The 14,527-nt window shown below is 44.9% G+C and overlaps 1 protein-coding gene across 2 annotated transcripts in view; it reads right to left on the bottom strand.

Moving 5' to 3' along the window:
• Sik3 (SIK family kinase 3) overlaps nt 1–14,527 on the bottom strand; it is a 204,429-nt gene that overhangs the window by 84,910 nt on the left and 104,992 nt on the right. For both annotated transcript variants that reach the window (XM_021173280.2, XM_021173281.2), the window contains exons 2-3: nt 9,964–10,080; nt 5,881–5,944 (exon numbers count right to left, since the gene is read on the bottom strand). In XM_021173280.2, coding sequence (XP_021028939.1) covers nt 5,881–5,944; nt 9,964–10,080 — 181 coding nt within the window. The remainder of the gene's footprint in view (nt 1–5,880; nt 5,945–9,963; nt 10,081–14,527) is intronic.

Below are 14,527 nucleotides of genomic sequence, written 5' to 3'. Positions count from 1 at the left end.
CTGTCTCCTCCCACTGTGCACAGGATGCTCCTGTCTCCTCCCACTGTGCACAGGATGCTGCTGACTGTCTCATCTCCCTGTGCACAGAGGATGCTCCTGACTGACACCAACTCTGGAAGCTGCCTTTAGTTCCTTCTTCTCATCTCTGTACTTGAGTGTGGCAATCTTATTGATCTATCCTTGAGTTTATGTTTCTTCTTTCGGGCAGTTCAACTCTGTTGCTGAGACTTCCTAATGATTTACGAATTTCCCAGCCCAATAATTTTTTAAAACAATGTCTCCTGTTGATATTCTTTATCTGAAGTGACATTATGATTCCTGCATTTACCGTTGTTGCTTCACTGGTGAGTCCCTCTGTGTCTGTGATCATCTTTATGTTTTTCTTCTGGTAAATCTGGCATCATCTACCTGCCTATTAGTCATTTTCTTGTGGTCTGCATCTTGTGGTCCAGTAACTGGGAGTGCCTTTGCTGTTTGGGGGTCCTGTTGCTTTGGCGGAACACTGGGTATTCTAGATGACAGACTAGGGTACCTGAGGTTTCTGATATACCTCCCACCTCAAGGCTTCTGACTGCTTTGTTCCTTTAACACCTGGATTGACTCCATCCATATTCTTAGGATTTGGGTCCTCTCTTCTGGGCAAAACAGCCTGGCAAATCCTGGGATCTCCATAGTTTGAACTGAAGTCTCTACACCTCTTTTCTTAGCCAAACACAGCCATTCAACTCCATTAATTCCTAGCTGATTGCCCTACTGTATTATTCGTGGATGCGAGTTGTTTTACAAACAATATAGCAAATATTGGTCCCTTTGAAGGAATGCTTTCTGATCGGTGCTTTATTTGTTTGTTTGTTAGGTTTTTTTTTTTAATAACTTCTGACTCAGAAGAGTTCTTTCCAGAGGTGTTGTCTGAGGGACTCTGCTTTAGGCCATCGGGCTGGGGGCTGAGATGGTTTCATGGATCTAACTCCTCAGGTGCCTCTCAGCACATCCTCTACTTGACCTTCTTTTCCACTTGTGAATGAACGCAGGCCCTTTGAGAAGACACTGGGATCTGTTTTTCTCTCTAATGGCTGGAGCTAGATACAGAGTCGAAGGCAACTTGCGAGCAACAATCAAACTCTGGGAGCTGAAGTGCAATGAAAAGAAATGGGAAGATGGCCTGACATCACCTCAGCCCAACTGGCAGGAAACCAGTCTTCTGTATGACCCAAGCCAAGAGTGACGTGCTTCTCCAAACAGAAGGGAGACCCCACTTCAACGATACTCTTCAGGACACAGCCTCCCCAACAGGTAACAGGAAAGATGATAAATATTAATGAGATGACAAATATTAACGATCTACTCTTCCTGGGAAGACAGCCACCTCTCCAGATGCCAGTACTAAGAAGACCTCGCTGTATGTCCAGATTGGAATCTGTCTCTACCTCACCCAGCCTGTGTGCATATGAGGAGGGCATGGGAGAGTCGGGGAGGCTGTGGGCTCAAGAATCTAGACCTTCATTGCTTACTGAATTTTCATAGATGTTCTTGAATAACTGTTTTCTTTCTTTCATTGCTGCTTGTTCATAGGATCAGTCTGTAGATCAATTCTCATCAGTTTTACATGGCAGCTGATGAGAATTCTGCATGACTCCTGCCGAAAATTGTCCACCATTTCTTCTTTTTGTTTGTTTTAGGGCTTTGTTTGTTTGGTTGATTTTTTTTTTTTTTTGGTTTGGTTTTCTGGTTTTTGTTTTGTTTGTTTGTTTGTTTGTTTGTTTTGAGACAGGGTTTCTCTGTGCAGCCTTGGCTGTTTTGAACACTCCCATTTGTTCTTTAACATGAAGAAGGCAAAGGGAAGCATATGCCAAAGCTCTCTATGCTGGCTCATTATATTCACACCCTTCACCCAAAACTGGAGGTGAAACCGAGGGACTTAAAGGGGGCTGCACTTAAAATATCCATAGCATGAACCCTATTCCATCTTCACAACTGTAGACCTTATTCTAGAGACTCTGGGACTGAGTCCAAGAATTACTGGGTTACTTGCCTCCAGCAGAGGGTCTATGGATGAACCTATCCATCCCTGAGCCCCCTGCACTATGCCAGGCCCCACAACCACCTCCCCAGGCCCACATTAACCTTTGCTGAAATGGAATCCAGGGTCTCATGCATGCTAGGCAAGCATATTATCACTGAACTCCGCCTCCAGCCCTCAGCACCTCCCTTCTTGACTAAGGGCCTCTTCTCTTATCGTGTACACGGACACTTTAGAAAATCAGTGCCACACGAGACAGCTTATCCTTGTGCAGCCTCATTGTCTGTCTGATTTGGGGTTTGATTTGATAGTAACCAAACCTAGGCCTTGGCACAGGTTAGGTAAGCTATTCTGTCACAGAGCTCCTCCACAAATCTGTGTGAGGTTTTAGTAATTTCTTTGAGTAATATGTAATTTCTTCTCTTCAACTGGATCATTAAAAAGTCTACTATGGGCCAAGGAGATAGATGGCTCAGTAGGTAAAAGAGCTTGCCCTGATGGCCTGATGGTCAGAGTTCAGATCCTCCATGTGATAAGCCCGGTGCTGCAGTATCTGTAGTCTCGGTGTCTCTACACTGAGATGGGAGATGGGAGAATCACCCACAAGCTTATGGGACAGCTAGCCTGGTATAGACAGTGAAGTCATAGAAACAAGAAACACTTGACCACAAAACAAGGTGGAAGGCAAGAAGCAACTCCTACAAGTTGTACTCTGATCTCCACACGTGTCCTGGCATGCAAACTCCTACATGCACACAGCAATATTAATCATGTCAATTAACAATATATTCACTTATATAATTATATGTTAGGTTGTAATAGATAATTGTGTGATATTCCCTTTTAAAAAATACCAAAACTGTGTTCTGTGTACTCATGCATTAAGCTACATATACACAAAGGGTTTATGACCAAAAAGGACTGTTATCTTTCCTTTTAAGATCTGTTTTCTTGCCAGGCATGGTAGCACATGCCTTTAATCCCAGCACTCAGGAAGCAAAGGCAGGTGGACTGCTATGAATTTGAGGCCAGCCTAGTCTACAGAGTGAGTTCCAAGACAGACAGCCAAGGCTACACAGAGAAGTCCTGTCTTGAAAAAAATCACGGGCGTGGTGGCGCACGCCTTTAATCCCAGCACTTGGGAGGCAGAGGCAGGCGGATTTCTGAGTTCGAGGCCAGCCTGGTCTACAAAGTTAGTGCCAGGACAGCCAGGGCTACACAGAGAAACCCTGTCTCGAAAAAACCAAAAAAAAAAAAAAAAGAAAAAGAAAAAAATCAACTAGAAAAGGACAGTGTTCCCAAAGCAGGACACATGCAATGTGCTTGCTTAGAGTGTCAGGAACATTAAGATGAGCCAGCCTCTGTTATTCTAAGGATATCAGTGCCCCTCTATGAACAAAGGCCTTATTATGACTTAGCTAACAGGCAGTTCATGGATCAGAGATGCTGTGCTTCCTTTCAGGACAAAGTTTATAAAAGGTGTTAGGTAACAAAAGTTGCCCATTTGTTTTGTGTGCATTTGTGACCCAACGTGAAGCAGTATCAGTGAATCGTGTGCCTGGGTGTCAGGCCTCCATGTATTCCCCATTGGCATCAGACAACTTCTCTCTCCCAGTCTCTGGCATTCTTCTATTCTCCACTTTGTGGACTCATTAAACCAGGAAGACGTCTGTGCTCTCTATAGCACTGCTATACTCCGGTATGGACTTCACAGCCTGCATTCTCCTAGTCTAAGATGCACATAGATTTCCATGACTGTCTTCTATTAGATTTCTTCATGGAGGAAAATCAGTGTCTTGATATGGAACCATTACCTCCAAAGTAACTGATTGGCTTGTAATTATCATATGTGCTAAAAGCCTACACTATTGTCTTGATATACAATATTATTATTCCAAGATTTTAATGCACTAATTTCTTTGAAATGAAGTATTTCTTTAAACACTGTATAGTGTAAAATAAGCATAAACACAGCCGTTTAAAGGTAAGAGGAAGAAACACTTGGTCCTCTATCAAAGGGGGGAGGAATAGAAGCGACAATGATACTTTTCCTGTAAAAAGTTGATGGGTTTTTTTGTTTGTTTGTTTGTTTGTTTGTTTGTTTTGAGACAGGATCTCTCCATGTAGCAACAGCTGATCTGGAACTCACTATTGACATCAGGCTAATTCAGAATTCACAAGATTTCTCTGCCTCTACATGCAGAGTGTTAGAATTAAAGGTATGCATCACCATGTCTGGCCTAGCCTACAAATGCACCCACCACCACCACCACTACCACCACATCACATCACTATTAATTAAAAAATAATGTTCACTTTAAAAGTGGGAAGTCTCCTGGGAGTCTATAGGGGTAATGCCAGCTAAGAATCCTAGCAACTGGAGATATAAAGACTGAAGTGGCCACCTCCTATAGCCAGACAGGACTTCCAGTGGAAGAAGAAGGACATAAATCCACCCACAAAACCTTCCACCCAAAATCTGTCTGCCTACAAGATGTTTAGGGATAAAGATGGAGCAGAGACTGAGGGAACAGCCAACCAATGACTGGTCCAAGATGAGACCCATCCCATGGGAGAAAGCCAACCCCTGACACTATTAATGATACTCTGCTATGCTTGCAGACAGGATCCTAGCATAACTGTCTCCTGAGAGGCTTCACCTAGCAGTGGATGGAGGCAAATGCAGAGACTCACAGCCAAACATCAGGCAGAGCTTTGGGAGTTCTGTGGAAGAGTACAAGATAGGACTGAGTGTGCACCACAAGAAGACCTACAGAGTCACCTAACCTGAGCCCATGGAAGCTAACAGAGACTGAACCACTAACAAAGAACATGCATGGGCCGACATAGGTGCCCTACACATTTATAGCAGACGTGCAGCTTTGTCTTCATGTGAGTCCCTTAACAACTATATCAGGGGCTGTCTCTGACTGAGCTGCCTGCCATTGGACCCCTCCCCTTTCTCTAGCTGAACTGCCAGGTTGCACCTTAATGGGAGAGGACACACACAGTCCTGCTTCTACTTGGTGTCCCAGGGCAGGGACGTATACAAGGGGGGGCTTCCCCTTAGGAGAAGAGGAAGGGATAATAAGAAGAGGAATTTATGAGGGTTGGAAAGGGGTTGGGGGGCTGCAATCAGGATATAAAATGAATATATACATTAATGAGAAAAGTGATATTATACTTCTAAAGTGTTGTAAATTAATACTGTTTTTTATAGAATACAGGAGTTTAAGTTTGCCAATCTGCCTTTCACCTCTGTTTGGCGGTGTTAATTGCTGTCAGCACAGAGAATTCTTTCTTTAGTTTTTACCAGGTCAGGTTTGCCTGGAACAAAATCTCATGATGTACAAAGGTCAAGTTCTCATGATGTACAAAGGTCAAGCCCAGAAGAAACAGCAGCTACAGGAGGCAAGTAATCAGAGCCATCGGGGACTTTGTGCGCACAACAAGGGACAGGTTTCAAGGTTATATTTAAACAAGGGTTAAGAATGTAGGGCCCTTCCTCACGCGAGGGGCTCCCACACATGTGGGATCTCCATCACCCTGGCAACCTCAGCTACAGCCTGGTAACAGGAAAGACCCTCTGTCACATGAATGGCAGGAATGTTTGGTTTTGAGATCTTTTATCTCAGCTGTTAACATCAAACTAGATCAAACAAAACACCTTTGCTCAAGAATAAACACAGTGGAGGGATTTACCTGGCTGAGCAAAAAAAAAAAAAAATGCTGAAATACCACAATGGCATAGATTGCAGCATCAGGCGAAGGCTGAGACAGCGGCTAAGACACAGGACAGCCATTCTGGGTTGGCATAGTGTGCTCGAGGGTTGTTTAAAGGATGCAGTGAAAGTACTTACCAAATATCTCCCCTCCGCTAGCGTATTCTGTCACCAGGTAAATCATGCGCTCTGTCTCCATGACCTGCGCAAAAGCAAGAGAGCGATGTGACACAGGCGGCAGGCTGGTCCAGCAGAACCAGTGATTCTGATGGTAACAGCGCTGCTTAAAGGGCACAAGGCATGGGGAAGGGACAGACATTACTGTGAGGAAGGGGAAATGGGAACATTTATTGCTTCAGAGGCATGGTCCTGTAATCCGATAAGCTGAGAAGCAAAGACGCTGCTAAGAATTAGAAAAAAGCTCAATTTCAACATCACTTACAGCTCAGAGAGCCCCTCACACATCCCACCCAGAGGGAGAGTCTTAGGGAGAACACTGGGTCATCAAGGAACAGCTAGAAACCACACAGGACTTGATTTCTAAATGGAAATGTGAATTTGGTTCTCATGGACCATTTGTTCATAAAAGGGTGGATCCCATAAAATACCAGGCCTTTCAATAATGCAATCCAGCTGTACTTTGTCCAGTCTGTTTTGTAACTTTTTAAAAGTCCATAGTCAGTGCTGTTTCCCTTTTTTCCAAACCCTGTATGTCATGCATGAATTTGTCAGGATCACTGGTGCAGAAACCGAAGGCCAAAGGCTTCTGCCCCCAGCTACACCCATTCTCACAGAGACAGGGTGAGCACTGGGCAGCTCCCTGAGGATGCTAGGATGACACAGCTGAGCTGCAGCCCCCATGTTATCTAAGGCCACGATTTAAAACAGAAGTCAGAAACAACGGTCAACATTCACCTCAATATGCCCAGAACATTATCCTTTCAATGATCATAAAAACATTTTAGACTGTTTCAATTTTTACCTTAAAATGACCTTAAGCTAAAATAAACTACATTGGGGTTGGCAAGATGGCCCAGGGGTTACAAGCACTGGTTGCTTTTCTGTAGGACCCAGGTTGAATTCCCAGCACACACAGAGCAGCTTGTAACTGTCTATGTAACTCCAGTTCCAAAGGATCACACCCACGTGTGCACAGGCATCCAGGCAAAACACCAATGCAGATAGTATATTTAACAAAACAAAACAAAACATTCTTTTAAAAATTTAACTTCTCAGTCACTTTGGTCACTCCTGGCTCTGGCTACAGCTTATTCAATTCAGACCCACACTTTTTCTTTAAAAGAATTATTTATTTTATATATATGAGTAACTGCAGCTGTCTTCACATACAGCAGAAGAGGGCATCAGATTCCATTACAGATGGTTGTGAGCCACTGTGTGGTTGCTGGGACTTGAACTCAGGACCTCTGAAAGAGGAGACCCACACTTTTACTACACGTGGTTCATTGATTATCCTGCTTGCTGGGTTCTCTTTCTCTCTCTCCCTCTCCCTCTCTCTCTCTCCCCCTTTTTTTCTCTCTCTAATTTATTTATCTTATGTATGTGAGTACACTGTTGCTGTCTTCAGACACACCAGAAGAGAGCATTGGATACCATTTCAGATGGTTGTGAGCCACCATGTGGTTCCTGGGAATTAAACTCAGGACCTCTGGAAGAGCAGTCAGTGCTATTAAAAACTGAACCATCTCTCCAGCCCTTTCTTTTTTATCTTTTTACATCAACACCACATATGTGTAGAATAGGAACATGTGTGAGGTGTGTGTGTGTGTGTGTGTGTGTGTGTGAGTGAGTGTTTATTGCTTGGTTGGAAGCGTTGGTTTTTGACAGAGGAACTTACTATATACCAGGCTAATCTGAAACTCACTACATAGTCTACCCTGGGCTGGACCTGCCATCTTGCCTTAGCCTCCCAAGTACTCTGACTACAGACCTGTTCTACCATGCCTGCCTTTCTTTTTAATGGCTTTAGAATAATCCATGTTATGAATACATTTTAAGTTCATCTTCAAGTAATACAGCTGTGCCTTTCCAGTGGCATCAAACCATTGCTGTGAGAGGCCTGTCTCCATAATTCACTTATATGACAAAAAATGTTCTATATTAAATATACTGCAGGTATTCAGAAAAAATATTGTATTGTTTGTTTTCTTTGTATCCCTCCCTTTTTTTTTTTTTTTTTTTTTTTTTTTTTTTTGTTTTTTGTTTTTTTTTACTAGTCTTTTTCTCTGTGACTCTAGATTGTTGTCTCCTCTACGTTAGGCACACTTGCTCATTCAGACCTAAGGAGACAGCCCTGATCCCACAGGGAGACACTCTCTAGTCCTGCATTCTGGTAGATTGGAATCANGCATCAAACCATTGCTGTGAGAGGCCTGTCTCCATAATTCACTTATATGACAAAAAATGTTCTATATTAAATATACTGCAGGTATTCAGAAAAAAAATTTTTTTTTTTTTTTTTTTTTTTTCCCCCCCTTTTTTTTTTTTTTTTTTTTTAACTCTCATTAGCTGCCTATGTTCTTTTACTACTCAACTTCTCAGGGACTCAAAATTGTTGTCTCTGGTACGTTAGGCACACTTGCTCATTCAGACCTAAGGAGACAGCCCTGATCCCACAGGGAGACACTCTCTAGTCCTGCATTCTGGTAGATTGGAATCATGACAACAATTCTAGGCTCAGAAGGCAAAATAAAAACAGACTCAAAGAAGGTGGAGTCAAAGTCAGAGCTGGAGAAGGCAGATTGTCTGACCTGAGGCTAGGATCATAAACTTGATCATCAATTCTGCAGGACACAGTGGCGTCCAGCAGGTCAGCCTGCGTCCCACATTTACTTTAGGACGCCTTACTATAACAGGTGAGTCCCTGTTGATTCAGCTTCTGGTGTGGCCATACACACCTTTAGTCCCAAGCAGTCTGGGAGGCTGAGGTAGGAGGGTTGTGAGTGAGAGACCAGCTAGGGATACAGAGTAAGAACAAATTAGCAAAATAAACACAGGAGAAAATACTTAATTTCATTCACTCCACCAAGACAGGCAAGGAGCCAAGGGTAAGACACCTGCCTCACTGTGCAGGGCCTTCAGACAGCAACAGGGAGGATTCTAAATTTGCTTTTTATAGAAGGTAGCTTTTGCCAACATTGTTTACCATGATACATTTCAGCAGGTCTGATTGACAAAACTCATTTCACCTTGTGAGTAGCTGACTCCAGAGGGGAGCTACAGCTGTGGGCTTATCCACTCATGCCTCTATACATGGTTGCTTTTCCATAGGGATCAGCAGGCTCTGCAAGTCTGCCATAGTGCCGGCCTGCTTCTTCAGCCTCACACATACCTGGGTCAGGAGAAGTCCCCTGCTGACTCACAGCAGTGAGCACACTTCCCTCAACTCTGGAGAGGACTACTGCTGCAGAGCTGGGAGCAGGCTGGAAGAACACACTCAGCACCCTGCAATCTGAGGAACCCCACCTCTCCCCAGAATATCTCTTCCACCAGCCTGCTAAGGTGAGGTTCATCCTTCTGGTCAGTCTGAAATTCCATCCAAGAGATGCACTACTTGTGCCATAGCATTTTGCTGGTGGTGCAAAGCAGGCTTGCTTCATAGGAAGGTAAAAAACACTACCACAGAAATCGTTTTCATAATACGGGGTTTAACCTATATTCTGAAAGAGCAACTGGAGAACTAAGCCCTGGCTCATCTAGAAAAGACAAGAGGGTAGGGGCTGACTCGGGCAAGAACTCCTTCTTCTTCTTTTGTTTTTTCTCCAGCTTCTTTGTGTAGCCCTGGCTGTCCTGGAACTCACTCTACTGTAGATCAGGCTGGCCTCAAACTCAGAAATCCGCCTGCCTCTGCCTCCAGAGTGCTGGGATTAAAGGCGGGCAACACCACTACCCAGCGACACCCGTAATTCATAGTTTAAACTCATGTGGTATCTAAATAATCACATGAGGCGATAACACAGTCTCTGTTCCTTTGTGGTTTCCACAATGCTGAGGATCTCTGATCCACAGAAGGAAACGTTTAGCCTTAGACTCGGTCTGTGTGTTGCTTGGGAGAATCAAAGGACATGGGTGGGTGGAGGTCCCAGGGAGCAGGGAAGAAGGGTGGGGCAGTGCTCGGATGGCAGCCCTTCACTCCGCGCACCCACATCTTCCCAGTGGCAGCCTTTCCTGTGGGCTGTGCAGGACTCCCGGCCCTCCTACCTGGTAGAGCCTGATGATGTGTGGATGGCAAAGCATCTTCATTATCTGAACCTCCCGGAAAATCTTCTTCAAGTTTTCTTCATCCAGCTGGCTCTTATCTATGATTTTAATGGCAACCTGGCAACAGAGGAAGGAAACGTATGGGAGCATTAGTAAAAGCAGTTTACTCAAGAAAATTAAACCCACTTTAAATGGCTAGCATTGTGTTTTCAGGATGCCAAGTAATAAAACAGTGTAACTCTTTAAAAGACAGGATATGGATTCCAAGGAAGTCTGTCTCAACGGATAGGCTCCAAGAGCAGATGGGTTCTCTGTAATTCTTAAGCTGCCTACACAGTAAAAGCCCAGGACGGAACATCTCGTTACTGAAAAAATGTGGACAGCGCTAGCTAGGTCAAACCATGCTTCCATGAGCAGAGGGCAGGACTTCCTGCAAAGACGAAGCACGTGTGACAGGTCTGAGAAGTCGCTAAGGTGCCAGCAGGAGGGGGCAAGACAGGGGTGGCAGAGTTGGTGACAGCAGCTATACAGAACACTCACCCTGTGACAGTCTCAGCTCCGACTGCCTTATGTCGACAACTCCCTTAAACCTCACAATGCCTGTGATTATGAACCTTCTTTATTAATATGGAATCCACAGCACAGAAGAGTAAGCAGCAAACCCAGTACTCAGTCATTAACAACGACTATGCGGCAGATCCAGGTGGTCTGGCCTTTAGAGAGAAGCCAACATTAAAATCCTATGAACCCCAACACACAGTCTCAGAACAAGACGCCACGCAGGCCACACTGGTTTTCTTCAGACTCTGTAGTCAAGGCTGGTCTCAGCTGCCACCTTTTTATTTCAGACCCCAGAGTACTGGGATTATGTGAGTGACTCGCCACGGAACACAGCACAGACATTTTAAAACACAATGAAAGATGATGGGCTTTGTTTCAACCCACTAAGTCACACCCCCACCACCCTACTCGGTGTTTTGAGACAGGATCTCTCTACATAACCCTAGCTGACCTGGAACTAGCTCTGTAGACCAGGCTGGCCTCAAACTCACAGAGTTCGTCCTGCCTCTGCCTCCTGAGTGCTGGGATTAAAGGTGCATGTGAGCCACTGGGTCCAGTTTAATTTACTAAATCTTCAACTTTCTTATCATCCTCAGAGAAATACTCAAAATACTTGTTTCACTTCAAAAATGTTTCTGTATCTTAGTTTCAATCACTTAATCAATACATAAATCAATATTAGTAAAACATTCAGCTCAGAGCATGATGACTGTAAGTTAGCCACCTGTATGGATGCTTGGCATATAGGTGACTTTATTTGCAGTTTTTTCAGATATCAGAATGGAGATAGCAGGAGGGAAGGTACCAAGAGGCAGGCTTGAGCGCAGTGCCCAGGACTCAGCCTGCTGGAGGAATGTGCTCAACGCCCTGCGTGTGTCTCCAGCTCCACAACTAATGGGCACAGCTGTGACTTCCAGGACTTGGAATCTCCTCTGGGACAGAGGTGCAGTTGCTGAGCAAAGGATGAGCGCTTCCACCCAGAGAGATACAAGGGGAACAGGAGGCTTAGAGCAGAGAAGGAAGTGGACAAGAGAGCAGTGGGAGGAGCCTTAGACATTGAAGAGCAGGACCACCACACCTTCTGCAACTCTGATCTGTGAGGCCCACAGGCATCGCTGGTCATCGAGCAGACATCACTCCACCAGCTGGCCTGGCACTGCACCTGCTTCTCCTGGGCCTGCTCCCCAAACCGTACCATAGCAAACAGTACCTCTTTATGGAATTCCTCCACAGCATCAAATTGTGGGCTGCTCCTCAGGGTAAAGGAGACAAAGACTCCATAAAACACTGAAAGGGGAGCTTGGCCCAGTTCTGGATATAGGATCATAAGCAGGGACAAAAAAGAAGCCAGTTGCTTAAACTAGAAAGTTTAGAACGGTCTCTTAATGTATAACATAGAGCAAGTTATTTTAACTCCTCTATTTCCTTCTCTGTAAAACATGGGCATGGGCATGGGCATGGGCATGGGCATGCACACAACCTGCTTAAGTGTGTCTGGCCTGTGATACACATACACGAGATTAGCACCATCCTAACCTCCATTTTCACACTCTATATAGCTTCAGGTAGCATCTAACTTCAATCTCAGAGTATTAAATGGAAAATTACAGAAATAAAGGATGCCGGTTTTAAACTGATGGCAGTCTACCAAGCTTGAGGAAGTTGTCTATAGGCAGTTGTGTCCTGCTGGGGCATGAATCATCTCTCCACACAGCACACCCATGCCATACACGCTACCCTATTACTCAGTAGTCAGGCTCACTGCTCAACATCACTCAGATCATGTTCAGGTGACCCGTGTTTTACTGATCCAAGTACCTCAAAGTACAAGAGCAGCCCTGCTGGTAACTCTGCAGTCCTGGGGTGTCCTGGGGAAGTTGAGAGGGGCTTCCTTCCTTCAGCTTCTTGCCTGTATTAGAAGGGAGCTGGTGTGACAAGGCATGGCTATAGTCCTGTACACTAGGGAGGTTCATGCAAGAAATCCTAAGTGTGAGGCCAGCTGGGCTATAAGGCAAGACTCTACCTCAAGAAACCAACAATAGAAATGGAACAGAAATCATGAACTAGAGCTGCTAAGTTCTACAGTTGGTCGGATGTCAGGATAAAGAGCATATCCACATAACTTTTACTACAGTGTACAGCTACAGTTAATCTATTTTATTTGTGAGGAAGAAGGGGGTGCCACTGTTTATGGCTCCAGGAACCCCCATCAGGGTCTTGGAAATTATCACCTACAGATAAGTGGGGCGGGGGTGGGAGGAGGCTCTTTGAATATAGGTACTGATGCTTTCAATATTTCTAGGATGTGGCCTTAAACTTTGAGCATTCTATGGCATGGATTAGACTGGCTTCACTAAGCAACACAATTCTGAATCAAAAACATCAATTCCTTTGTCAAAGGGCAAGCCAGGGGCCAGAAGTAAAGTAGCTGACAATTTGTGGGAGCACAGAGAACCTCCTGGCCTGCTGCCAGCTGATGTGTAACGAGTATGGAAGGAACAGAGCTGAGGGAAAATGAATTCCATTCAGGAAAGTCATCCTGAACCACGGGGCAGAAACCACAGCAAGGCCCAAGCTGAGGCTGTGTGTGTCCCTGCTCCTCCCCCCAACTAAGGAGCCCCAGCCCTAAAGAGCACTCCAGTACTGCTAGACAAGGGCAAACCCTAGCTGTAAGCAGGAAAGGGAAGGGTTCTAAACAGCAGGAGGAGGAACAACAGAAGAAATGATGAAGTCAGAGAGCAGGGGCTGGCACGCGGCAGGATTATTTTGAGAACAGCATACGGAACATGGATTTTTTTCACAGCTGCAGACTATATGATAAAAGCTGTAGCTTAAAGTACACATAGGCTCCTTTAAAAATTAATCATGCTATAGGAGAAGTAAATCTGCAGGTAACTAGACAAACTTCCAAAGAGCATGTTTTAATTTTTAGGGATACGGATGTTTTGTCTGGATGTATGTCTGTGGACCATGTGCATGCCTGATGCCCTCAGAGGCCAGAAGAGGGAGTTGGAGCCTCCATGATGAGAGTTTCAGATGGCTGTAAACTAATCTGTGGGTGCTGGGAACTGAACCCAGGTCCTCAGGAAGAGCAGTCAGTGCTCTTAACTTGTGAGCCATCTCTCCAGGCCCCCAGAGAGTAAGTTTTTAAAGATGAGAGAGGGAAACCTGTAAGTCACACACTCACCCAAGCACATGGAAACTATTAACAAGAAGGGAGTGGACGCAGCGCAGCGCAGGATCCTGTGAGTCCTGTAGCCTGGTCTGTTCTCCATAGAATCTCTTCCCTTGCAGAAAATATGACTGTGTGAACTGACACTCCAACATTAATTAAACATGGCATCACATCAAATAGGCTGCTAAATAGATGCAGATTGTGAACGTTCTTAAAAATTTCCCTCCGCAAGACACTTCCCTTCAACGAGAAAATTTCCCAACGCAAGACACTTCTTTTTAAATTGGCATCTGGTAAGAAAGAAATTAAGTTCGGCTCATGCCAAAGCCAGAGCTTCCCTCCTCGCTCTCGGGGTAGGAGCCGGTACCCAGGGTTCTCACTTCTGAAACCACAGTGGCTTTAACCCTTGCCTCCATTCTGCAACACAGGGATGCACACACAGAAGGAAGATGAAAAAAGAATTAGTGGTTGCTTCCCCCAAAGGGAGTCATTCATTCTCCTGCTTCCTCTGACGCGACTCTGAGGAAAGACATGGTGGCAGAACCAAACCAAGACACCAGGAGGAAATTCAACTCTAAGATCAAAACCAACCACACTTCCCCAGCAAAAACCCCTGGTGGGGGTTTCAGTGAAACACTATGACAAATACAAGCTTTTAAAAACAAAAACAAAAAACAAACAACAACAACAAACCTCCAATAGAGGAAAGCACAGTCTTCTTTCCTAGGGAGAAGGGGCGTCCTTCAAGGAAAGAAGCTGCCCCTCACTGAAATGTCGGGGCGTCCTTCAAGGAAAGAAGCTGCCCCTCACTGAAATGTCGGGGCGTCC

The sequence above is a fragment of the Mus caroli genome, chromosome 9 (genome assembly GCF_900094665.2).
Source record: "Mus caroli chromosome 9, CAROLI_EIJ_v1.1, whole genome shotgun sequence".
Classification (NCBI taxonomy): domain Eukaryota; kingdom Metazoa; phylum Chordata; class Mammalia; order Rodentia; family Muridae; genus Mus; species Mus caroli.
The sequence above is the reverse complement of the archived record's forward strand: the minus strand, read 5'-3'. Positions and strand labels throughout refer to the sequence as shown.